This window comes from Bombina bombina, chromosome 2 (genome assembly GCF_027579735.1).
Source record: "Bombina bombina isolate aBomBom1 chromosome 2, aBomBom1.pri, whole genome shotgun sequence".
In the NCBI taxonomy this organism is placed as follows: Eukaryota; Metazoa; Chordata; class Amphibia; order Anura; family Bombinatoridae; genus Bombina; species Bombina bombina.
This window is the reverse complement of record NC_069500.1, coordinates 319,387,510-319,414,132: the sequence shown is the minus strand read 5'-3', so window position 1 is coordinate 319,414,132 and position 26,623 is coordinate 319,387,510. Positions and strand designations below refer to the sequence as shown.

Sequence of the window (26,623 nt, the reverse complement as noted above, 5' to 3'; positions counted from 1 at the left end):
GAAAATTTAATCCTTTCTAAGAAAAGCTTATCTGTGTTAAGGTAATCTTCTTAGACCTGCTATATCATTGGCTGATGTTGCTGCAGCTTCAACTTTTTGGTTGGAAACTTTAGCGCAACAAGTAACAGATCATGATTCTCATAATATTATTATTCTTCTTCAACATGCTAATAATTTTATCTGTGATGCCATTTTTGATATTATCAGAGTTGATGTCAGGTTTATGTCTCTAGCTATTTTAGCTAGAAGAGCTTAATGGCTTAAAACTTGGAATGCTGATATGTCTTCTAAATCGACTCTACTTTCCCTTTCTTTCCAGGGTAATAAATTATTTGGTTCTCAGTTGGATTCTATTATCTCAACTGTTACTGGTGGGAAAGGAACTTTTTTACCACAGGATAAAAAATCTAAAGGTAAAAACAGGGCTAATAATCATTTTCGTTCCTTTCGTTTCAACAAAGAACAAAAGCCTGATCCTTCCTCCTCAGGAGCAGTTTCAGTTTGGAAACCATCTCCAGTCTGGAATAAATCCAAGCCTTCTAGAAAAGCAAAGCCAGCTTCTAAGTCCACATGAAGGTGCGGCCCTCATTCCAGCTCAGCTGGTAGGGGGCAGATTACATATTTTCAAAGAAATTTGGATCAATTCTGTTCACAATCTTTGGATTCAGAACATTGTTTCAGAAGGGTACAGAATTGGTTTCAAGATAAGACCTCCTGCAAAGAGATTTTTACTTTCCCGTGTCCCAGTAAACCCAGTGAAAGCTCAAGCATTTCCGAAATGTGTTTCAGATCTAGAGTTGGCTGGAGTAATTATGCCAGTTCCAGTTCTGGAACAGGGGCTGGGGTTTTATTCGAATCTCTTCATTGTACCAAAGAAGGAGAATTCCTTCAGACCAGTTCTGGATCTAAAAAGATTGAATCGTTATGTAAGGATACCAACATTCAAAATGGTAACTGTAAGGACTATCTTGCCTTTTGTTCAGCAAGGGCATTATATGTCTACAATAGATTTACAGGATGCATATCTGCATATTCCGATTCATCCAGCTCACTATCAGTTCCTGAGATTCTCTTTCCTGGACAAGCATTACCAGTTTGTGGCTCTGCCGTTTGGCCTAGCTACAGCTCCAAGAATTTTTACTAAGGTTCTCCGGTGCCCTTCTGTCTGTAATCAGAGAACAGGGTATTGTGGTATTTCCTTATTTGGACGATATCTTGGTACTTGCTCAGTCTTCACATTTAGCAGAATCTCATACGAATCGACTTGTGTTGTTTCTTCAAGATCATGGTTGGAGGATCAATTCACTAAAAAGTTCATTGATTCCTCAGACAAGGGTAACCTTTTTGGGTTTCCAGATAGATTCAGTGTCCATGACTCTGTCTTTGACAGACAAGAGACGTCTAAAATTGATTTCAGCTTGTCGAAACCTTCAGTCACAATCATTCCCTTCGGTAGCCTTATGCATGGAAATTCTAGGTCTTATGACTGCTGCATCGGACGCGATCCCCTTTGCTTGTTTTCACATGCGACCCTCTTCAGCTCTGTATGCTGAACCAATGGTGCAGGGATTACACAAAGATATCTCAATTAATATCTTTAAAACCGATTGTCCGACATTCTCTGACGTGGTGGACAGATCACCATCGTTTAATTCAGGGGGCTTCTTTTGTTCTTCCGACCTGGACTATAATCTCAACAAATGCAAGTTTTACAGGTTGGGGAGCTGTGTGGGGGTCTCTGACGGCACATGGGGTTTGGGAATCTCAGGAGGTGAGATTACCGATCAATATTTTGGAACTCCGTGCAATTTTCAGAGCTCTTCAGTCTTGGCCTCTTCTGAAGAGAGAGTCGTTCATTTGTTTTCAGACAGACAATGTCACAACTGTGGCATACATCAATCATCAAGGAGGGACTCACAGTCCTCTGGCTATGAAAGAAGTATCTCGAATTCTGGTTTGGGCGGAATCCAGCTCCTGTCTAATCTCTGCGGTTCATATCCCAGGTATAGACAATTGGGAAGCGGATTATCTCAGTCGCCAAACATTGCATCCGGGCGAATATCCTCTTCACCCAGAGGTATTTCTTCAGATTGTTCAAATGTGGGAACTCCCAGAAATAGATCTGATGGCTTCTCATCTAAACAAGAAACTTCCCAGGTATCTGTCCAGATCCCGGGATCCTCAGGCGGAGGCAGTGGATGCATTATCACTTCCTTGGAAGTATCATCCTGCCTATATCTTTCCGCCTCTAGTTCTTCTTCCAAGAGTAATCTCCAAGATTCTGAAGGAATGCTCGTTTGTTCTGCTGGTAGCTCCAGCATGGCCTCACAGGTTTTGGTATGCGGATCTTGTCCGGATGGCCTCTTGCCAGCCGTGGACTCTTCCGTTAAGACAAGACCTTCTGTCGCAAGGTCCTTTCTTCCATCAGGATCTCAAATCCTTAAATTTAAAGGTATGGAGATTGAACGCTTGATTCTTGGTCAAAGAGGTTTCTCTGACTCTGTGATTAATACTATGTTACAGGCTCGTAAATCTGTATCTAGAGAGATATATTATAGAGTCTGGAAGACTTATATTTCTTGGTGTCTTTCTCATCATTTTTCCTGGCATTCTTTTAGAATTCCGAGAATTTTACAGTTTCTTCAGGATGATTTAGATAAAGGTTTGTCCGCAAGTTCCTTGAAAGGACAAATTTCTGCTCTTTCTGTTCTTTTTCACAGAAAGATTGCTAATCTTCCTGATATTCATTGTTTTGTACAAGCTTTGGTTCGTATAAAACCTGTCATTAAGTCTATTTCTCCTCCTTGGAGTTTGAATTTGGTTCTGGTGGCTCTTCAAGCTCCTCCTTTTGAACCCATGCATTCCATTGGACATTAAATTACTTTCTTGGAAAGTTTTGTTCCTTTTGGCCATCTCTTCTGCCAGAAGGAGTCTCATAATTATCTGCTCTTTCTTGTGAGTCTCCTTTTCTGATTTTTCATCAGGATACGGCGGTGTTGCGAACTTCTTTTGAATTTTTACCTAAGGTTGTGAATTCCAACAACATTAGTATAGAAATTGTTGGTTCCTTCATTATGTCCCTAATCCTAAGAATTCTAAGGAGAAATCGTGCATTCTTTGGATGTTGTTAGAGCTTTGAAATATTATGTTGAGGCTACTAAGTCTTTCCGAAAGACTTCTAGTCTATTTGTCATCTTTTCCGGTTCTAGAAAAGGTCAGAAAGCTTCTGCCATTTCTTTGGCATCTTGGTTGAAATCCTTAATTCACCATGCTTATGTCGAGTCGGGTAAAACTCCGCCTCAAAGGATTACAGTTCATTCTACTAGGTCAGTGTCTACTTCCTGGGCGTTTAGGAATGAGGCTTCGGTTGATCAGATTTGCAAAGCAGCAACTTGGTCCTCTTTGCATACTTTTACTAAATTCTACCATTTTGATGTGTTTTCTTCTTCTGAAGCAGTTTTTGGTAGAAAGTACTTCAGGCAGCAGTTTCAGTTTGAATCTTCTGCTTATGTTTTCATTAAACTTTATTTTGGGTGTGGATTATTTTCAGCAGGAATTGGCTGTCTTTATTTTATCCCTCCCTCTCTAGAGACTCTTGCGTGGAAAGATCCACACTTGGGTAGTCATTATCCCATACGTCACTAGCTCATGGACTCTTGCTAATTACATGAAAGAAAACATAATTTATGTAAGAACTTACCTGATAAATTCATTTCTTTCATATTAGCAAGAGTCCATGAGGCCCACCCTTTTTGGTGGTTATGATTTTTTTGTATAAAGCACAATTATTCCAATTTCCTTATATTTATGCTTCGCACTTTTTTCTTATCACCCCCACTTCTTGGCTATTCGTTAAACTGATTTGTGGGTGTGGTGAGGGGTGTATTATAGGCATTTTGAGGTTTGGGAAACTTTGCCCCTCCTGGTAGGAATGTATATCCCATACGTCACTAGCTCATGGGACTCTTGCTAATATGAAAGAAATGAATTATCAGGTAAGTTCTTACATAAATTATGTTTTTATGTCTGTCAAATTCTGTGATATTTGGCATTTTCAATGTAATGATGTGATTGAAAGTTGGTCTTATTAGCCAAGCCTTACAATTAATTAAACTCATAAAACATGTGTATGTAATGCTCAAGCATGTCTTGCACAATCCTGGTTGTAATAGACCTTTTTCTCAGTAGTCATTTTGACATGATATAGTAGGACAAGTACAGTGTTAGCAATGACATTAAAGGGACACTGAACCCAATTTTTTTCAAAATCAACTTTCTAATTTACTCCTATTATCATTTTTCTTTGTTCTCTTGCTATCTTTATTTGAAAAAAAAGGCATCTAAGCTTTTTTTGGTTCAGAACTCTGGATAGCACTTTTTTATTGGTGGATCAATTTATCCACCAATCAGCAAGAACAACCCAGGTTATTCACCAAAAATGGTCCGGCATATAAACTTACATTCTTGCATTTCAAATATAGATACCAGGAGAATGAAAAAAATTTGATAATATCACGAAAGAAAAAAATTGGGTTCAGTGTCTTTAATTAGGGTTCCATTGCATTTAGGTTTATGAGAACCAGGTTCCTGCTATTGCTCAAGTATAAGTGGAGGTCACATTAAATACTTGCCACTTTATCCTATAGAAGCATTTTTTCTGATTTTTTTTTTCTGTTTATTAATACTTGCATACAATATCCTGTATTTTTTGTTTGTATTCTAATAAAAAAAACTGAGAAATAATTGTATATGGTTATTATACCATTGCTAAAACAAAAAATCTAATAGTGGTCCAAAGACTTTTGCACAGTACTGTATATGTACAGTATACAACAGAAGTGAGTACACCTCAGTGCAATATCACTTAAATCTTTGTCAAATGATTCAAAATTGTATAACCTAATAGTAACTGCATTATGTCTTAGTTTTACAGTAGGGTATTTGCTCTTATATAAAATGAAAAACTAACAGTTTAGATTTACTATATTAAAAATATCGGCCCCCAAAACAGTAAACTCAAATGCAACAAAAGTCAGTGCACCTTTCATTACTGAGATTCAAATCTTTTATTTTTTTTCAATACTTTGCATGTCCACCTTTATTTTTGATGACAGACTCAATCATCCTTGGCATGGAGGAAAACCAATGTCGTACAAATTTCTAGATAGATGTTCTCGCCTTCTTCAGAGATAATTTTTTTTAGCTGCTCTTACTGGAGGGGTTGTTTGCTCTACCATTTTTTTTTAAAATATCCAAAGGTTGTTCTACTGGATTTAAGTCAGGTGACATACTTGTCCAGGTCAGAAGTTTTACTTGTTTCTCCTTTAGAAACTCCTTTGTGATTTTGGCAGTGTGCTTTGGTTCGTTATCATGCCGGAATATTTGTCCTCTTACAAACTTCTGGAGACTGTGAGTCATCTTGTCAGCCAGTATTTTGGTATATTGCAGGCATTCATGGTGCTATCTATAAATGTCATCTCCCCAACACCTTTTGCAGTCATGCAGCCCCATATCGTTACACTCCCACCTCCATGATTCACTGTTGGGACTATGCATTCACTGTTATAATCATGACCAGGTTCACACAAAACATTCTGCACCCCATCTGAGCCCAAAAATTGTATCTTGGTCTTGGCCATCTTACCAAATAATGTGCTCCCAGTATCGATCTATACCTCTTGATTACTGCTGCAACTGATTTTTGACTGATTTTTAATTGGTCACCAATCTTCCTGTATCCTTTTCCATCTTTGTAAAGTCTCACAATCAGATTTTTCAATTCCTCTGGCAATTATTTTCCATGTGGAGACATGATGCAAACTTCCAGATAGACACAGCCCATTGGTCAAAAAATTAGACGGTTTCTGGTAACTATGCTCATGCAATTAGGATAAATGGAAATCACAGGTGTAACTCCACTGTTTGTTTCAGTGATCTAACTTGTGTGTCAGTGACCACAGGTGTATTCACTTTTCATGCATTAAGTGTCTACTTTGGGGCCTGTATTTTCAATTTAATCTTTCTAAAGTATTTTGTTTTTGATTGTTTATAATAAGAAATACTCTACTTGTCAATTAGAAACTAAAACAGTTATTGAGAGGTGATAAATTTTGAATAATTTGATATTTAAGTGATATTGCCCAGGAGTATACTCACTTCTGTTGTATACTGTTATATATATATATATATATATATATATATATATATATATAATATATATAGTATATTTATATATATATATTTAAATGTAATGTTTTTTTTTTAATTTGAAATAAAATGTTTCTAATGGTGATTTCAAGGGAAATGGTATATGATTAGGTGCTGGACTGGGAAAGGATTAAAGGTATGTGTGTGTATATGTTTGTTCATATACAGTATATATGTGTGCGCGTATGTATGTGTTCAGTGTTGTAAACTGATATCTCAATAGAAAATCATAGTTTAAATGTTAGTGAAGAACTCCACTATTTGACCTTTGGTTTAGTGCCCTTTTGGCTTAGCACACCTTCAGGTTAGTGCTTAAAGAGACATTCTTCTCCAGAATTTTTATTGTTTAAAAAGATAGATAATCCCTTTATTACCCATTCCCCAGTTTTGCATAACCAACACATTTATATTAATATACTTTGTACCTCTTTGATTACTTTGTATAAAGCCTCTGCAGACTGCCCCCTTATCTCAGTTCTTTTGACAGACATGCACTTTAGCCAATCAGTGTTGTCTATATGACACACATGAACTAACAGTGTCTAACTGTCAAATGCACTGATATAAGAGGCAGTTCAAGGGCTTAGAAATAGCATATGAGCCTACCTAGGTTTAGCTTTTGTCAAAGTATACCAAGAGAACAAAGCAAATTAATGATAAAATTAAATTGGAAAGGTTGTTTAAAAATCACATGCTCTATCTGAATCATGAAAGTTTCATTTATGACTAGACTGTCCTTTAAGCGATAGCTGACATGAGTCTATTTAGTGAGGAATTTAGCGCACCAGGGATATACGACATCAGATCTTAGGTGTGCCCTAGACTTTTGCTTGAGTAATTAAATATAACTTTTATCTTTTAATATGAGCAGAAAACTAAAAGCTCTAGTGATATAACTTAAGTGGTGTTACCCGCACAATAGAGCTAATATTGCAGTGCTCTTCTGTAGTCTAGGCCATAGAGAGTGTAAACCTTTTGGGCCCCACCATATAGCCTATTAGATTAATACTGTTCAGCCATCAACATATCTGATCTCAGGTTGTTGGTAATTATCCTACTACAAAGACCAAATGAAGACAACCATATTGATGTTGTCATGTATTGCTAGTAATGTAGATTGTGTTTTTTAGGCATAATACAGGCAGTCTAAGCAGTGCCAGTGGAGGTAACCATGAAGAATGGCAGCTCGGAGAAAATGTGAGTATATGAGGATCTCTGTTTTCGTATCAGAGCATTTCTAATCAATCTGACACATCATTTCACTACTCTGTGCAAGCTCTTAGCGCTGCATGTCAAGTTAGATAGCTGTATATAATAATAATAATGTGTTCAAAGCAAAGAGAAGCCTGAGAATAATATGCAGATTTTTTTTTTAATTATATTAGTTGTTTACATATTGAAGTGTAAAGTTTTAGTCCCACCACCATGCTATTAAAGGGACATTATACACTCATTTTTTCTTTGCATAAATGTTTTGTAGATGATCTATTTATATAGCCCATGAAGTTTGTTTTTTAAAAAAATGTTTAGTTTTGCTTATTTTTAAATAACATTGCTCAGATTTTCAGACTCCTAACCAAGCCCCAAAGTTTTATGTGAGTACTGATGTATACCTTCTCCAGCTTGCTCCTGTTTGTGTAAAGGGTCTTTTCATATGCAAAAGTAGGGGGAGGGGGGAAAAGTGTCTTATTTCCCACTTGCAGTGGGCTTTCCAGCTACCTTTTCAACAAAGCTAAACTGGCAGCTTCTAAGTAAGTTTTTAAACAGTTTTATACTGGATTTTTATATCAGTATCTGTGCATCTTATTCTTTATAGTAGTGTCTATTACATGCAGTTATATGAAAATGAGTGTATACTGTCCCTTTAACAGAGGTTTCCAATATATTATTTTGATTGCTGAGGCCAACTAAATGCATATAAATGAATTACTAGAGTAAGCAAAATGAATGTATGGAATAAAGCTGTGTTTGACTTATGAAGTCTGGAATCTGCACTGGAAAGCCCACCATTTGTAGAGTTAAATTACAGGAAAAGAAAACACATGTATTACAAGGTATTTTACTACACATAATTAATCTCAAATCATTTCATATCTCTTTAAGAACTCTTGGTTGATAAAATACTGTTTCTCATAATCACAAATATCCTTGCAGCAACACACTCTGTATCATCTAGAGGATTTTTTTGTTTTGTACTGATTATTTTCATACTGAGGCTTGATGTGTAATTAAACCCTGCTTCTCTCACACAGGTATTTCATGGCTCACACACGAAGGCAGTTATTGTGAATCTAAACGAAAGGATGTTTTAACCGAGGAAAAAAAAGAAGAACGAGTATTCCTGAGAAACCAAATTACAGCCATTAATCTCTGGAGTATTATGAAAAACTGCATTGGCAAAGAGTTATCAAAGATACCGCATGCCTGTACGTAAGTCACATCATGAGGTTTTTATTTTCAAGGGACAAACTGAAGCCACAGCAGCTGTTATATTTTGTTGCATTGTTGTATTTTTATTAGGAACACTCGCATTATTTTAAATAACACTATGGTTGGAGTAACATTGATATTGTCCACAGATGGAGCCCCAGACCTCAGAGTTGCGCCCTGCTTGTATTATAGTGGCATGTCCAGTAAGAAATACAGACTATGGCTAGAAATGGAGGCTATGATATTACTGGTTTTACTATGTTTGATTGAGTCAGTATTAAAACACTTAGCTCTAGTTCCCCGGTAATGGCATTTCCTGTTACAGAATTACATCCTTATAGATAGGGTTGGTATTTTATCCACTAAAGTTAATAAAACTGCGTAAACCCAGTAGCATTTTACCTACAGTCTTTGTCAAATGTATTTGTGTAAATTAAAGGGACATTAAGCTTCTGGGTACAACTGTAGCATGGTTACTGCTCACCAGAATATTGTTTGTCCTCCAGCTGTTCTCTTACTTTAACCACTTAAAAGTGCCCCACCATCTCGAAACCTGTGACAGAAGCCGTGCGCATTCACAGATCAGTGACGTTGTTGTCTTTTTGACAAGCTTTATTGTGCACTTCAGTTTAGAGTGCACAACATAGAGAAGGAACTTTACATTTTTGCAGTGGCTGCATTGCTCTATATTGGTCCTGAGGGATTTTCATATTTTGTTTTATGTTTTAAATGTATGAAACCAACTGCAAAAATAAATATTTCGCTGTCTATTGTGGGAGCTAAACTGAAGTGCATTCACTGACTTTTTAAGCACAAATGTGATACTCTGATTATTAAAATAAATATATATTAAATAAAGCATTAAATACAAATAAACCAGGAGGCTTCATTTGCCTTAATATATTTACATTTTAGAAAAAATTGGAAAAAGTGACAGAAGTAATTTACTTAGCAATGCAGATTTTTCTGAATCATAGTTTCCGATAATAGAACCATCCATTTACTTATCCCTGCTTTATGGAATGATGGCTTGTCACTGTGCTGTGCTGGTTGCATAATGTCATGTAATATTCTTCAATGGGAATTCTGGACACTTTATCACTCTTCTTCTTTACTGACATATTTCCTTATTTCTTTCTGTCACCCACACTGTAAATACTGCAAAATACCTAGGCAACATAGAAAAAACCCCTCTAATTTCCCTGAAAATTAATTTCTTAAAGGAAGTTAACAATCAATAGTGTATTTTTAACTGACCTTCTTAAATGTATTCTCTTTGAGATGTATGCAGGCAGCCATCTTCCCTGGAAATTCAATCAGGTTAAGAAATCAATCCAAGGCCTGTCTACGTTTTCAGGGCTATCCTATCTCTAGTACTTTTTATGTAATAGCCATGGTACCTCAGTCCATATAGATATGTACATTATTAAGTCCATATAAGTTGTCCCCTGTGTTAATTTTCCCAAATTTCATATTGTCATTTTCTGACTGAAAACTTACAATAAATAACATAATTTATGTAAGAACTTACCTGATAAATTCATTTCTTTCATATTAGCAAGAGTCCATGAGCTAGTGACGTATGGGATATACATTCCTACCAGGAGGGGCAAAGTTTCCCAAACCTCAAAATGCCTATAAATACACCCCTCACCACACCCACAAATCAGTTTAACGAATAGCCAAGAAGTGGGGTGATAAAAAAAGTGCGAAAGCATATAAAATAAGGAATTGGAATAGTTGTGCTTTATACAAAAAAATCATAACCACCACAAAAAGGGTGGGCCTCGTGGACTCTTGCTAATATGAAAGAAATTAATTTATCAGGTAAGTTCTTACATAAATTATGTTTTCTTTCATGTAATTAGCAAGAGTCCATGAGCTAGTGACGTATGGGATAATGACTACCCAAGATGTGGATCTTTCCACGCAAGAGTCACTAGAGAGGGAGGGATAAAATAAAGACAGCCAATTCCTGCTGAAAATAATCCACACCCAAAATAAAGTTTAATGAAAACATAAGCAGAAGATTCAAACTGAAACCGCTGCCTGAAGTACTTTTCTACCAAAAACTGCTTCAGAAGAAGAAAACACATCAAAATGGTAGAATTTAGTAAAAGTATGCAAAGAGGACCAAGTTGCTGCTTTGCAAATCTGATCAACCGAAGCCTCATTCCTAAACGCCCAGGAAGTTGAAACTGACCTAGTAGAATGAGCTGTAATATCCTTTGAGGCGAGATTTACCCGACTCGACATAAGCATGGTGAATTAAGGATTTCAACCAAGATGCCAAAGAAATGGCAGAAGCTTCTACCTTTTCTAGAACCGGAAAAGATGACAAATAGACTAGAAGTCATTCGGAAAGACTTAGTAGCTTCAACGTAATATTTCAATGCTCTAACAACATCCAAAGACTGCAAACGATTTCTCCTTAGAATTCTTAGGATTAGGACAATAATGAAGGAACCACAATTTCTCTAGTTAATGTTGTTGGAATTCACAACCTTAGGTAAAAATTCAAAAGAATGTCGCAACACCCGCCTTATCCTGATGAAAAAATCAGTAAAAGGAGACTCACCAAGAAAGAGCATATAATTCAGAGAACTCTTCTGTCAGAAGAGATGGCCAAAAGGAACAAAACTTTCCAAGAAAGTAATTTTAGATGTCCAATGAATGCATGGGTTCAAAAGGAGGAGCTTGAAGAGCCCCAGAACCAAATTCAAACTCCAAGGAGGAGAAATTGACTTAATGACAGGTTTTATACGAACCAAAGCTTGTACAAAACAATGAATATCAGGAAGATTAGCAATCTTTCTGTGAAAAAGAACAGAAAGAGCAGAGATTTGTCCTTTCAAGGACCTTGCGGACAAACCTTTATCTAAACCATCCTGAAGAAACTGTAAAATTCTTGGAATTCTAAAAGAATGCCAAGAAAAATGATGAGAAAGACACCAAGAAATATAAGTCTTCCAGACTCTATAATATATCTCTCTAGATACAGATTTACGAGCCTGTAACATTGTATTAATCACAGAGTCAGAGAAACCTCTTTGAACCAAGAATCAAGGCGTTCAATCTCCATACCTTTAAATTTAAGGATTTGAGATCCTGCTGGAAGAAAGGACCTTGCGACAGAAGGTCTGGTCTTACGGAAGAGTCCACGGCTGGCAAGAGGCCATCCGGACAAGATCCGCATACCAAAACCTGTGAGGCCCATGCTGGGAGCTACCAGCAGAACAAACGAGCATTCCTGCAAGATCTTGGAGATTACTCTTGGAAGAAGAACTAGAGGCGGAAAGATATAGGCAGGATGATACTCTTCCAAGGAAGTGATAATGCATCCACTGCCTCCGCCTGAGGATCCCGGGATCTGGACAGATACCTGGGGAAGTTTCTTGTTTAGATGAGAAGCCATCAGATCTATTTCTGGGAGTTCCCACATTTGAACAATCTGAAGAAATACCTCTGGAGAAGAGACCATATTGCCCGGATGCAACGTTTGGCGACTGAGATAATCCGCTTCCAATTGTCTTACCTGGAGATATTGAACCGCAGAGATTAGACAGGAGCTGGATTCCGCCCAAACCAGAATTCGAGATACGTTCTTTCATAGGCGCAGAGGACTGTGAGTCCCTCCTTGATGAATTGATGTATGCCACAGTTGTGACATTGTCTGCTGAAAACAAATGAACGACTCTCTCTTCAGAAGAGGCCAAGACTGAAGAGCTCTGAAAATTGCACGGAGTTCCAAAATATTGATCGGTAATCTCACCTCCTGAGATTCCCAAACCCCTTGTGCCCTCAGAGACCCCCACACAGCTCCCCAACCTGTAAGACTTGCATCTGTTGAGATTATAGTCCAGGTCGGAAGAACAAAAGAAGCCCCCTGAATTAAACGATGGTGATCTGTCCACCACGTCAGAGAATGTCGTACAATCGGTTTTAAAGATATTAATTGAGATATCTTTGTGTAATCCCTGCACCATTGGTTCAGCATACAGAGCTGAAGAGGTCGCATGTGAAACGAGCAAAGGGGATCGCGTCCGATGCAGCAGTCATAAGACCTAGAATTTCCATGCATAAGGCTACCAAAGGAATGATTGTGACTGAAGGTTTCGACAAGCTGAAATCAATTTTAGACGTCTCTTGTCTGTCAAAGACAGAGTCATGGACACTGAATCTATCTGGAAACCCAAAAAGGTTACCCTTGTCTGAGGAATCAATGAACTTTTTAGTGAATTGATCCTCCAACCATGATCTTGAAGAAACAACACAAGTCGATTCGTATGAGATTCTGCTAAATGTGAAGACTGAGCAAGTACCAAGATATCGTCCAAATAAGGAAATACCACAGTACCCTGTTCTCTGATTACAGACAGAAGGGCACCGAGAACCTTTGTCAAAATTCTTGGAGCTGTAGCTAGGCCACGCGGCAGAGCCACAAACTGGTAATGCTTGTCCAGGAAAGAGAATCTCAGGAACTGATAGTGAGCTGGATGAATCGGAATATGCAGATATGCATCCTGTAAATCTATTGTAGACATATAATGCCCTTGCTGAACAAAAGGCAAGATAGTCCTTACAGTTACCATTTTGAATGTTGGTATCCTTACATAACGATTCAATATTTTTAGATCCAGAACTGGTCTGAAGGAATTCTCCTTCTTTGGTACAATGAAGAGATTCGAATAAAACCCCAGCCCCTGTTCCAGAACTGGAACTGGCATAATTACTCCAGCCAACTCTAGATCTGAAACACATTTCAGAAATGCTTGAGCTGTCGCTGGGTTTACTGGGACACGGGAAAGAAAAAATCTCTTTGCAGGAGGTCTTATCTTGAAACCAATTCTGTACACCCTTCTGAAACAATGTTCTGAATCCAAAGATTGTGAACAGAATTATCCAATTTCTTTGAAAAAACGTAATCTGCCCCCTACCAGCTGAGCTGGAATGAGGGCCGCACCTTCATGTGGACTTAGAAGCTGGCTTTGCTTTTCTAGAAGGCTTGGATTTATTCCAGACTGGAGATGGTTTTCCAAACTGAAACTGCTCCTGAGGATGAAGGATCAGGCTTTTGTTTCTTTGTTGAAACGAAAGGGAACGAAACGAATATAAGCCCTGTTTTTACCTTTAGATTTTTTATCCTGCTGGTAAAAAAGATCCTTTCCCACCAGTAACAGATGAGATAATAGAATCCAACTGAGAACCAAATAATTTATTACCCTGGAAAAGAAAGGGAAAGTAGAGTCGATTTGGAAGACATATCAGCATTCCAAGTTTTAAGCCATAAAGCTCTTCTAGCTAAAATAGCTAGAGACATAAACCTGACATCAACTCTGATAATATCAAAATGGCATCACAGATAAAATTTATTAGCATGTTGAAGAAGAATAATAATATTATGAGAATCATGATCTGTTACTTGTTGCGCTAAAGTTTCCAACCAAAAAGTTGAAGCTGCAGCAACATCAGCCAATGATATAGCAGGTCTAAGAAGATTACCTGAACACTGATAAGCTTTTCTTAGAAAGGATTCAATTTTCCTATCTAAAGGATCCTTAAAGAGAGTACCATCTGTCCGTAGGAATAGTAGTACGTTTAGCAAGGGGTAGAAATAGCCCCATCAACTTTAGGGATTTTTGTCCAAAAACTCTAATCTGTCGGACGGCACAGGATATAATTGCTTAAAACGTTTAGAAGGTAGTAAATGAATTACCCAAATTATTCCATTCTCTGGAAATTACTTCAGAAATAGCACCAGGAACAGGAAAAACTTCTGGAAGGATTCTGGTCCTCTTGATACTAAATCTAAATGTTTAGACAAGGTCTTTAAATCTATTTAAAGACCTTGTCTAAACATTTAGATTTAGTATCAAGAGGACCAGAATCCTCAATTTCTAAAGCAATTAAAACTTCTTTAAGTAAAGAACGAATAAATTCCATTTTAAATAAATATGAAGATTTATCAGCATCAACCTCTGAGACAGAATCCTCTGAACCAGAAGAATCATTAGAATCAGAATGATGATGTTCATTTAAAAATTCATCTGGATAAAGAGAAGTTTTAAAAGATTTTTTGTGTTTACTAGAAGGAGGAATAACAGACATAGCCTTCTTAATGGATTCAGAAACAAAATCTCTTATGTTATCAGGAACACTCTGAACATTAGATGTTGTTGGAACTGCAACAGGTAATGGTACTTTACTAAAGGAAATATTATCTGCATTAACAAGTTTGTCATGACATTTAATACAAACAACAGCTGGAGGAACAGCTACCAAAAGTTTACAGCATATACACTTAGCTTTGGTAGTTCCAGCACCAGACAGCGATTTTCCTGAAGTATCTTCTGACTCAGATGCAACGTGAGACATCTTGCAATATGTAAGAGAAAAAACAACATATAAAGCAAAATTGATCAAATTCCTTAAATGACAGTTTCAGGAATGGGAAAAAATGCCAAAGAACAAGCTTCTAGCAAGCAGAAGCAATGAAAAATGATACTTAAATAATGTGGAGACAAAAGCGACGCCCATCATTTTTTTAGCGCCAAAAAAGACGCCACATTATTTGGCGCCGAAATGCTTTTGGCGCCAAAAATGACGCCACATCCGGAACGCCGACATTTTTGGCGCAAAAGAACGTCAAAAAATGACGCAACTTCCGGCGACACGTATGACGCCGGAAACAGAAAAGATTTGCGCCAAAAAAGTCCGCGCCAAGAATGACGCAATAAATGAAGCATTTCAGCCCCCGGAGCCTAACACCACAGGGAAAAAGTTAAATTTTAATGTAAGAAAAATGATATGATTCAAATGCATTATCCCAAATATGAAACTGACTGTCTGAAAAAAAGGAATGTTGAACCTTCTGAGTCAATGCAAATAAATGTTTGAATACATATATTTAGAACTTTAAAAAAGAGCCCAACCATAGCTTTAGAGTGTCACAGAATAAGGACTTACTTACCCAGGACACTCATCTACATGTTAGTAGAAAGCCAAACCAGTACTGAAACGAAAATCAGCAGAGGTAATGGTATATATATGAGTATTATCGTCGATCTGAAAAGGGAGGTAAGAGATGAATCTCTACGACCGAGTAACACGAGAACCTATGAAATAGACCCCGTAGAAGGAGATCATTGAATTCAAACAGGCAATACACTACTTCACATCCCTCTGACATTCACTGCACACGCTGAGAGGAAAACCGGGCTCCAACCTGCTGCGGAGCGCATATCAACGTAGAATCTAGCACAAACTTACTTCACCACCTCCATAGGAGGCAAGTTTGTAAAACTGATTTTGTGGGTGTGGTGAGGGTGTATTTATAGGCATTTTGAGGTTTGGGGAAACTTTGCCCCTCCTGGTAGGAATGTATATCCATACGTCACTAGCTCATGGACTCTTGCTAATTACATGAAAGAAAGCTGTTCTTGTTCTAGCTAATCATTTTTTTGTAAACCCACTACAATACTCCAGAGCGATAAATACATGATCATATGAATCGGGTATAACGTATAATACAATTAGTCTTGACAGTGGGAAGTCGGGCCTGCCTCCAAAGAACTTAAAATCTGGTTTTGTGGTTACCTAGTGGTTAGTGAGATACAAGGTTTAAGCATTGCTTGACTGAGCTTGTAGTAATGTTTATAGTTGATGAACAATTAAGAGGGAAATTGGTAGGCATCTCTAAACAGATGGGTTTCAAACTTTGAAAAGGTAGGAAGGCAATCTTACAGAGCAAGGTCAAAAGTTCCATAGAGCAGGTGCAGCACATGAGACATATACATAGATAGAAGAGGACTATTAGGGGAATATATGGAGTGGAAATATAAACGTGCAAGATTATTTAGAGCTTTGTAAGGCAGTGTAAATATTTAGAATTTGATTAGCGACTGAAAAAGAGGAGTAGCTGATTCTGATTTCCAAGTGTCGAGTTATTCTTGCAGCTGCATTCATTATGCAGTTGATGTAATCAGCATAGATTGGAATCAATAAAAACTTTAAGTTTCCCAAATGAAAATATATAGACTGACCTTGAAAGTGGCAAATGATCAGACTATGTGCCATTGGAGAAGGCTCTGTATACATGGTGGCACAGGAAACATGTCAGATTTCACCTGTGGGTTTGACCAACAACTGGATAATATGAACACACTGTGTATACAATAAATATTTAACTGTTTAATTGCAAAAAAGGATGTGTCTGCAACTTTTTCTCTTTTGATATATAAAAATATGAAGTGCAAAAGATACAACATATATATACAAAGTATGCCCTAATTTGTTAAAGTTACCCAGAAACTGTCAAAGCATAATCAGAATTTGTAACATCCTAATTCTAAATACACAGCTGTACACAGAATCTAAATGCATTAAAATACAAAAAGAAAAGTGCAAAGCTTAAATGTACTAAAAATTAAAGTACATAATATGAAGTGTAAAGTAATATAAAATTGTAATTGAAAGCTCTATCATTAAAAGACTTATTTTGAACTTTCATGCCCATTTAACCCTTAATTTCAACCTGAATGTCACATGTCTCTGAAGCTACTCTTATGTCGCAGCTTTAAAGCTGAACAGTCTTTTACATGTCACAAAAGCACTTTTCAGGGATTGCAGAGTAAGATTTTTACTTTCATTAAAAACTGTCTATACAGTTTCGCAGGCCAACATTGTTAAATTAATATACTTTATAAACTCTAAGGGGGGCCGAGTTATCATGGCCCGAATGGGGCCGTATACCCAAGAAGCAGCAGTCTTAAGACCGCTGCTCCTTAACTCGTACGCCTCCTCTGAGGCCACGGACATCAATCGCCCTGATCGAATGCGATCAGGTTTGATTGACACTCCCGGCTAGCGCGAATCTGCAGGGGGCGGCTATTGCACAAGCCATTCACCAGAACTGCTTGTGCAACGATAATGCAACCGTGTATGCTGTTGGCATTTATTGATGTCTGGCGGACATGATCGCCACCATCTGTCCGCCAGACATTGATAAATCGGCCCCTAAATCTCTGCCTGTGTCTAAGTCCCTGCAGGCTTCCTTTATCTTATTGCATTTTATTAGCTTTCACAGCTTTCACAGACAGTGCTAGTTTATGTGTGCCATATAGATAACATTGTGCTCACTCCCATGCAGTTATATGCAGGAACCATCACTAATTGACTAAAATGCAAATCTGTAAAAAGTACTCGAGATAAGGGGCATCCTTCAGAGGCTTAGATACAAGGAAATCACAGAGGGAAAAGTGTATTAATATAAGTGTGTTAGTTATGCAAAAACTGGGGAATGGGTTAAAACATTAATAGGATCTATCAGCAACATCTTAAGAAACATTTGTCAACAATTGTTTTCTAATATCCAAGTTTGCATTTAAGCTCTGCAAAATGTGATAAGCATGATTTTCCGTTTAGAATTCATTGCATTAAACTTGGATGATAGATTCCCTTGTCCATTTGCTTAACATCTCTCTCACGAGTTGACATTTTACTTTGTCATTATACCCCTGGATACCACCTATTTAAAGAACTTGGCACTTTGATGCTAACAAACAGCACTAAGTATTAAGGTTCTTGTTTTGTGCAAAGCACATAGAATGTGCAAAGTTAACAGGATGAGGTCTTTAATTTGTAGGGATATATAGCATGGGGACTTTAAAATGTTCAGTGCAAGAGTTGTCGAGTGAATAGGATTCTGCGACACCACATAACATATCAAACAGAAATAGAGTGAGATTTCGCTCAGGAGGTGGGAACTGTGATGAGCTAACAGTATATTTTTTATGCTCTATTTTAAGCCTGTCCTACAGGGCGAAGTGATATTAACATCCTTCTCTTTGTGTCTAATTCTGCTTTTTTAAGTGATGTCACCAAAACTGTCACAGTGAATTACAGTTTATAGCATAAGCTTGGAAGCAAATAGTTGGAAGACTTTGGATTCAATTAAATAACTTTTCTAGAAATTTATTAGCACATTCTTAAAGTTATAAAATTTAAAACTGGTAATTTAAATATTAAATATTCTCCTGAATTACAGGACACAGATATTTTGGAGTTTCTAAAGTCCATGTAATAAATATTAATAGCCTCATGCAGTTCATTCCTCTTAAACACTAGGGGCTCAGATTACAAGTGAAGCACAAACGGTTTTAGCACAAGCAATATTGTGTTTTCGCGAGCCTTTTCATTCCGTTGATATTACAAGTTGAGCAAAATGTACGCTTTAATCCTTGTCGCGATCTCAGAGCTGTGGTTAACTGTTTTCCAAAAACATTAAGATAGCACAAAACAGTTAAAAAAATACATTACAAAGTAGCAGTTAAACTCATATTAAAGGGACAGTCTAGTCCAAATTAAACTTCTTTTTTAAATTCAGATAGGGCAATGCAATTTTAAACAATTTTCAAATTATATCTAGCACCAATTTTTCTTTGTTCTCTAAGTATTCTTAATTGAAAGCTAAATCTAGGAGGTTCATATGCTAATTTCTTAGCCATTGAAGGCCGCCTCTCATCTCAGGGCATTTTGAGAGTTGAGTTTTTCACCACTAGAGGGTATTAGTTCATGTGTTTCATATAGATAACACTGTCATCACGCACGTGGAGTTCCTAGGAGCCAGCACGGATTGGCTTAAATGCAAGTTTGTCAAAAGAACTGAAATAAGGGGCAGCTTGCAGAGGCTTAGAAACAAGAAAAATCACAGAGGTAAAAAGTGTATTAATATAACTGTGTTGGTTATGCAAAACTAGGGAATTGGTAATAAAGGCATTATCTAGCTTTTAAAACAATAAATATTCTGGGTGTAGACTGTCCCTTTAACACTGCGTATTAGAAAGGCTAAAGTATGAAGCAATGTAAGCACTTCCCTTCAGGTGCTCGCTGCCTGCCCCGGTTCTCCCAAACCGTGTATAGAAGCAGAAAGTGTTGAAAGTGGCGGCGCTGTGTCACCTCCAGTGACCAAGCTGCCCACGTCCTCTGAGTCAACCTTGTTTGCTTTCACCTCCCAAAAAAAAGGGCTCACAATAGTGTAGCAGATTTCAGACAATGTGGTAGGCGCACAAACTTGTTATACTCTCGAGATTGCAGTTATAATAAGCCTTTTATTAAAATCATCACAAAGGTGTCTTTAGGTGCAGCTTCAGGTTTTATTTAAAATACAGCTCAACGCTGATTTCGGATAAAAGAAGCCTTTATCAAGACATAAAATTAAAACAACTGCAACACAAGGTTTACTCAGAGGGACGTGGGCAGCTTGGTTCCCTGGAGGTGACACAGCGCACCAAAAAGCAACAAGGTTTTACTCAGAGGACGTGGGCAGCTTGGTTCCCTGGAGGTGGACACAGCGCCATCACTTTCAACACTTTCTATCCTTTTAACAGCTGTCTAATAAAAATTATTTTTTTTTTTCAAATTCTTTTTATAAAGAAGCACAGGTACAAATAATCAAGTACATACATTGACATGCAGAGTCACCACGGCAACATCAATAATATCATGTAGTGAGTATAACATGTAAAATATCAATGCAATATCGGGTAGTGGAACTGTTGCTCTCAGATACAATAAGTAATGGGAAATTCTTTTCATAGAGCATAGTACAAGTGTATTCCATAGAATTGGCAATAACCGCCTCGTTTTAATATAGAGATAATCCCTGCAGTGAGAGTTAATATATTGCACCTGCACTTCTTAGTTTTAAATGTTTAACTATACAAATCTTAACTAACAACACAAAAGCAAAACTACAAAGAAGGACATCTATACTACCCATATAAGCTAAACTAAAATATCAATGCACCCCAGTTAGAGACGTATGGGGAAATGACCCCAATATGGAGAGTGTGGCTGCCTTTGCACTGCCTGCACATAATGATTAATAAATTCGTGGTAAGTATGAGTGGTGATATGGGTAGGCTGCTTACAGTGATCAGTGCGTCTGGCTATATTTCAAAGCAGAAGTTTAATTAAGGTACAGCTAGCCTTTATGAATCATGGTGTGAAATTATGTTTTCTAACAGATGTAGGAGACTCAATTTTTGTTAAAATAAAAATGCAAGAAAATGAAATAGAAAAACCCAGTATGACCAGAAGTCTGCGGCCAAAAATAAACCGCACAGTCAAACATTCAAGATAACCTTAGGGAGGTGACAATTTGTGCCGCCACAATTAAATTGCGTTGATGGGTGCAAGCAAACATGATACTGTTCTAACTTGAGGGTGAATGAATCCTAGAGAGACGTGGGGTAAATGGAATATACAGTTATACACTTAATTCCCCATAAAGGGATTACAATACGTTGATGTGGTTTTGCAGAGTACAGGAAGCAATGTAAGAAGATTAGAGGGCATGAGGATAAACACATTTTACCTGTAGGAATATACCAATTTAAGATGTCCTTCTGTATGACGCTCCTAAAAGAAGCATGAATCTATATAAGTAAATTCTGTCTATGCATACAGCTGTAGGAGTAGAAATACTAAGTCTTTTCTAAGCCATGGGGGGAGGGCTAATTGTGTCTCATTTTGATAACATAAAACAGTAGACAGACAAAACATCACAAACAAAAAAACAAACAAACAAACAAACATGCAATTTAACACAGGACAAACCGAACAACAGAAACCTGTTAAAAGTGTGATTCACGTATACAATGTGAGCAGTTTGCAGAAACGGGGCTGATTTAGAATATGAGTGAGAAGATGCTGAACCATTGAGCATATCTAGCTCATATGTGTAAGATGAGTATGTGAGGGTGGTAGTAGAATGAGGAAGATTTAGAAGAAAGATCAAGCAATAGCAGAGTGAACCTACCACAGTAGAAGATGTGGGATGTTTAGGTGTGGACCCAATAATTCTCTTATTTTAAGTAAATCTAATGGGGTGCCCCAAGACTAATTGTGTCTCAAATATTACTATGCAAAATCTGTAAGCTAGAGTCAGAGGCGACGCTTGTAGTCAGTGTAGGGCATTCGTCGTGAGGGAGCATGAGCTCACGTGAATCACCTCTGAGGTTGTGTGCTACAAATGGCACCAGTCTGATTGTATTGTGTAACATATAAAATGTGTTAAAGCAGCACACAAGATGATTGTTTAGTATCGCAAGAAATATAAACACTATCCAAATCGCCATGTCTTAAGGTATAAGCACGTCAGGAAAGGACTGCACATCTAACTTAACCAACCCCTATGCGGACTATGTGCAAGCAGAGTTCAGGAAGGGCGTGGCATTTTTTTAAGTGATAGTGCGTGATGCGCAAGCCCCTGCTTGGGTATAGACCTGTCAGCGACATTAATTTGTGCAAGAATAAGAACGTCTGATGTAGTCACGGAAGCAATGAGGCAAAGTCCACAGCTGATGGTACACTCAGGTTTCGCCAATAACAGTTCAGCAAACGATAAGCAGGAGTCCGTGATCTGGATAAGGTCCAAATATAGAGCTGCACTCTGTTTGGTTTCCAAAGTCTTAGTAGCGCTATTAGGAAGCAAGGGCTTACATGGGGCGTAGGGCAAGTTAGATGATGATAGCGCAATCCCCGATGTACTCTGAGGAGTTAAACACTGTTTTTGGCCCCACATATCTCGAGTCCGCTTTATAATCCTGGGGTGGCATTCTTTGATTCAGTGCGGCCGGGTTTTCAGCTTGGGGAGCGTCAAAAAAAAGGTATCTCAGGGACGCCCAGCGGCTGTAACCTATGAGTTCTTGATGTTTACCGCTGTCTCAGCGGCGCTGTATAGAACGGGTAGATTCCGTGCCAGCTCCACAATTTCTGCGCCAGATTCTGGTCCTCTATTGGTATGAGAGTCTTGCAAGTATGCTTTCCAATGATAATAGCAAGTTATCAAACAGTGGTAAGAGAAGCGCAGAAAATGTCCTTGATAACATGCGCCATCTTGTTCTTTATGATGCGTTGCAGAGTAGAAGCCTAACGGCTTTAAAATTCTTATCCGACTTCTCGGTGGCCCGGGATGAAATGTCCCGATCCACAAAAGGGTCCTGGGGCACCTAAACTGCCAATGGAGAGAAGGATGGCAAAAGATGTAGCCCACAATTGGTGCTAAAGAGTAGAGATTGTGCTTGGAGCTCTATAAAGCTGTGGCCATCTTAACACGCCGCCAACCGGAAGTCAATAAAAATTATTTAAAAAAAAAAATATTGCTCATAAAAGTTATAAAGGGCTCAACGATATGAGATCTTGGGTGAAAGAAAAAAAAAAGGCATACAAATGGCTTTAACATTGAATTACATTGCTAAATATGTATTTGTATATATATATATAATATATATATATATATATATATATATATATATATATATATATATATATATTGGATATAAAAAGTCTACACACCCCTGTGTACAATGGCAGGTTTCTGTGATGTAAAAAAATGAGACAAAGATAAATCATTTCAGAACTTTTCCACCTTTAATGTGACCTATAAACTATGCAACTCAATTGAAAAACAAACTGAAATCTTTTAGGTGAAGGGAAGTAAAAATAATAAAAAAAAATAATATGGTTGCATAAGTGTGCACACCCTTAAACTAATACTTGTAGAAGCAACTTTTGATTTTATTACAGCACTCAGTCTTTGGGGCATGAGTCTATCAGCATGGCACATCTTGACTTAGCAAGATTTGCCCACTCTTCTTTGCAAAAACACTCAAAATCCGTCAGATTGCGAGGGCATCTCCTGTGCACAGCCCTCTTCAGATCACCCCACAGATTTTCGATTGGATTCAGGTCTGGGCTCTGGCTGGGCCATTCCAAACTTTAATCTTCTTCTGGTGAAGCCATTCATTTGTTGATTTGGATGTATGCTTGGGTCATTGTCATGCTGAAATGATGAAGTTCCTCTTCATGTTCAGCTTTCTAGCAGAAGCCTGAAGGTTTTGTGCAAATATTGACTGGTATTTGGAACTGTTCATAATTCCCTCTATCCTTGAATAAGCCCCAGTTCCAGCTGAAGAAAAAACAGCCCCAAAGCATGATGCTGCCACCACCATGCTTTACTATGGGTATGGTGTTCTTTTGTGTTATGCAGTATTGTTTTTGCGCCAAACATATCTTTTGGAATTATTGCCAAAAAGTTTCAACCTTGGGTTTCATCAACAACTTAACATCTTTTCCGTCACATGCTTTTGGGAGACTTCAGATGTGTTTTTGCTAAATTTAGCTGGGCTTGGATGTTTTTCTTGCGTAAGACAAGGCTTCCGTCTTGTCGTTTACCCCAAAAGCCCAAACATATGAAGAAGACGGGAGATTGTTGTCACATGGGTACCACACAGCCAGTACTTGCCAGATATTCCTGCAGCTCCTTTAATGTTGCTGTAGGCCTCTTGGTAGCCTCCCAGATCACTTTTTTTTTTTTTTCAATTTTGGAGGGACATCCAGTTCTTGGTAATGTCATTGTTGTGCCATATGTTCTCCACTTGATGATGACTGTTTCCACTGTGTTCCATGGTATATCTAATGCCTTGGAAATTCTTTTGTACCCTTCTCCGGACTGATACCTTTTAACAATGAGATCCCTCTGATGCTTTGGAAGCTCTCTGCAGACCATGGCTTTTGTGTAGGAAGCGACTAAGAAAATGTCAGGAAAGACCTACTAGAACAGCTGAACTTTATTCGGGGTTAATCAGAGGCACTTTAAATTATGGCAGGTGTGTGATGACTCTTATTTAACATGGTTTTGAATGTGATTGCTTAATTCTGAACACAGCTATAAGAGGGTGTGCACACTTATGCAACCACATTATTTTAGTTTTTTTTGTTTACGTCTCTCCACCTTAAAGATTTCAGTTTGTTTTTCAATTGAGTTGTGTAGTTTATAGGTCACATTAAAAGTGGAAAAAGTTCTGAAATGATTTATCTTTGTCTAATTTTTTACATCACAGAAACCTGACATTTTAACAGGGGTGTGTAGACTTTTATATCCACTTGTGTATATGTATATATATATATATATATATATATATATATATATATATATATATATATATAGCAAGCAAATAGAAAAAGCACTCGCTGGACTTCTGACATCAGTGTGAATCCTTTATTGTGGCGTTTTGGGACCACAAGCGTCCCTTCTTGTGTTCCCGAAATGTCACAATAAAGGATTCAGACTGATGTCAGAAGTCCAGTGAGTGCTTTTTCTATTTGCTTGCTACATACCTTTCTACAGCACCCTGGCAGTTGTAGGACGGTGGTGAGAGTGCATACACCATATTTCCTTGATTTATATATATATATATATATATATATATAGTCGTATGCAAAAGTTTAGGCACCCCTGACAATTTCCATGAATTTCATTTATAAATAATTGGATCAGCAATTTCATTTTGCCTCTATCAAATAACTGAAGGACACAGTAAGAGCTTTATTGGATTAACAGAAAATGTGCAATATGCATCCAAACGAAATTAGACCGGTGCATAAATTTGGGCACCCCAACAGAAATATTGCATCAATATTTAGTATAGCCTTCCTTTAGTAGAAATAACAGCCTCTAGACGCTTCCAATAGCCTGTAATGAGTGTCTGGATTCTGGATAAAGGTATTTTGGACCATTCCTCCTCGCAAAACATCTCCAGTTCAGTTAGGTTTGATGGTTGCCGAGCATGGACAGCCCGCTTCAAATCACCCCACAGATTTTCAATGATATTCAGGTCTGGGGACTGGGATGGCCATTCTAGAACATTGTACTTGTTCCTCTGCATAAATGGCAGAGTAAATTTTGAGCTATGTCTTGTTGAAATATCCAGCCCCGGCGTAACTTCAAACTTTGTGACTGATTCCTCAACATTATTCTCAAGTATCTGCTGATATTGAGTGGAATCCATGCGACCCTCAACTTTAACAAGATTCCCAGTACCGACACTGGCCACACAGCCCCACAGCATGATGGATCATCCACCAAATTTTACTGTGGGTAGCAAGTGTTTGTCTTGGAACGCTGTGTTCTTTTGCCGCCATGCATAATGTTCCTTGTTATGATCAAATAACTCAATCTTTGTTTCATCAGTCCACAGCACCTTCTTCCAAAATGAAGCTGGCTTGTCCAAATGTGCGTTTGCATACCTCAAGCGACTCTGTTTGAGACGTGGCATCAGTCTCCCATACAGCTTCTCCTTGTGGAAAGTGTGCTGAATTGTTGAACGATGCACAGTGACACAATCTGCAGCAAGATGATGTTGTAGGTCTTTAGAGGTGGTCTGTGGGCTGTTTTTGACCATTCTCACCATCCTTTGCCTCTCTGATATTTTACTTGGCCTGCACGTTGGACCTAACAAAAACTGTGCCTGGGTTTTCCATTTCCTCACTATGATCCTCCAGGTGACAGCTGACAGCTTAATTCTCTGCGATAGCTTTTTGTAGCCTTCCCCTAAACCATAATGTGAACAATCTTTGTTTCAGATCATTGGAGAGTTGTTTTGAGGCCCCCATGTTGCCACTCTTCAGAGGAGGAGTCAAAGAGAACAACAACTTGCAATTGCGACCTGAAATACCTTTTCTCATGATTGGGATACACCTGTGTTCAAGGCTTAATGGGCTCCACCAAAGCAATTGTGTGTTCCAATTAATCAGTGCTAGGTAGTTACAGGTATTTAAATCAACAAAATGACAAGGGTTGCTCAAAGTTATGCACCTTGTTTAATTTCGTTTTGATGCATATTGGCACATTTTCTGTTATTTCCAATTAACCTATTTCACTACTGAAATATTACTGTTTGTTAAATCAAAATGATATTGCTGATCCAAACACCCAATTATTTATAAATGAAAATCATGGAAATTGTCAGGGCTGCGTAAACTTTTGCATACAACTGTATATATATATATATATATATATATATATATATATACCTGTATGTGTGTATATATATATATATATATATATACTGTATGTATATATAGTGTATATATATATATATATATATTTATATGTCAATATATGTGTACACAATGTATTTAT

At 37.7% G+C, this 26,623-nt stretch overlaps 1 protein-coding gene across 1 annotated transcript in view; it reads left to right on the top strand.

Moving 5' to 3' along the window:
* Positions 1-26,623, top strand: part of LOC128648791 (oxysterol-binding protein 2-like) — a 731,192-nt gene that overhangs the window by 540,783 nt on the left and 163,786 nt on the right. The window contains 4 exon segments of the mRNA XM_053701658.1: positions 7,338-7,408; positions 8,460-8,524; positions 8,527-8,568; positions 8,570-8,625. Coding sequence (XP_053557633.1) covers positions 7,338-7,408; positions 8,460-8,524; positions 8,527-8,568; positions 8,570-8,625 — 234 coding nt within the window.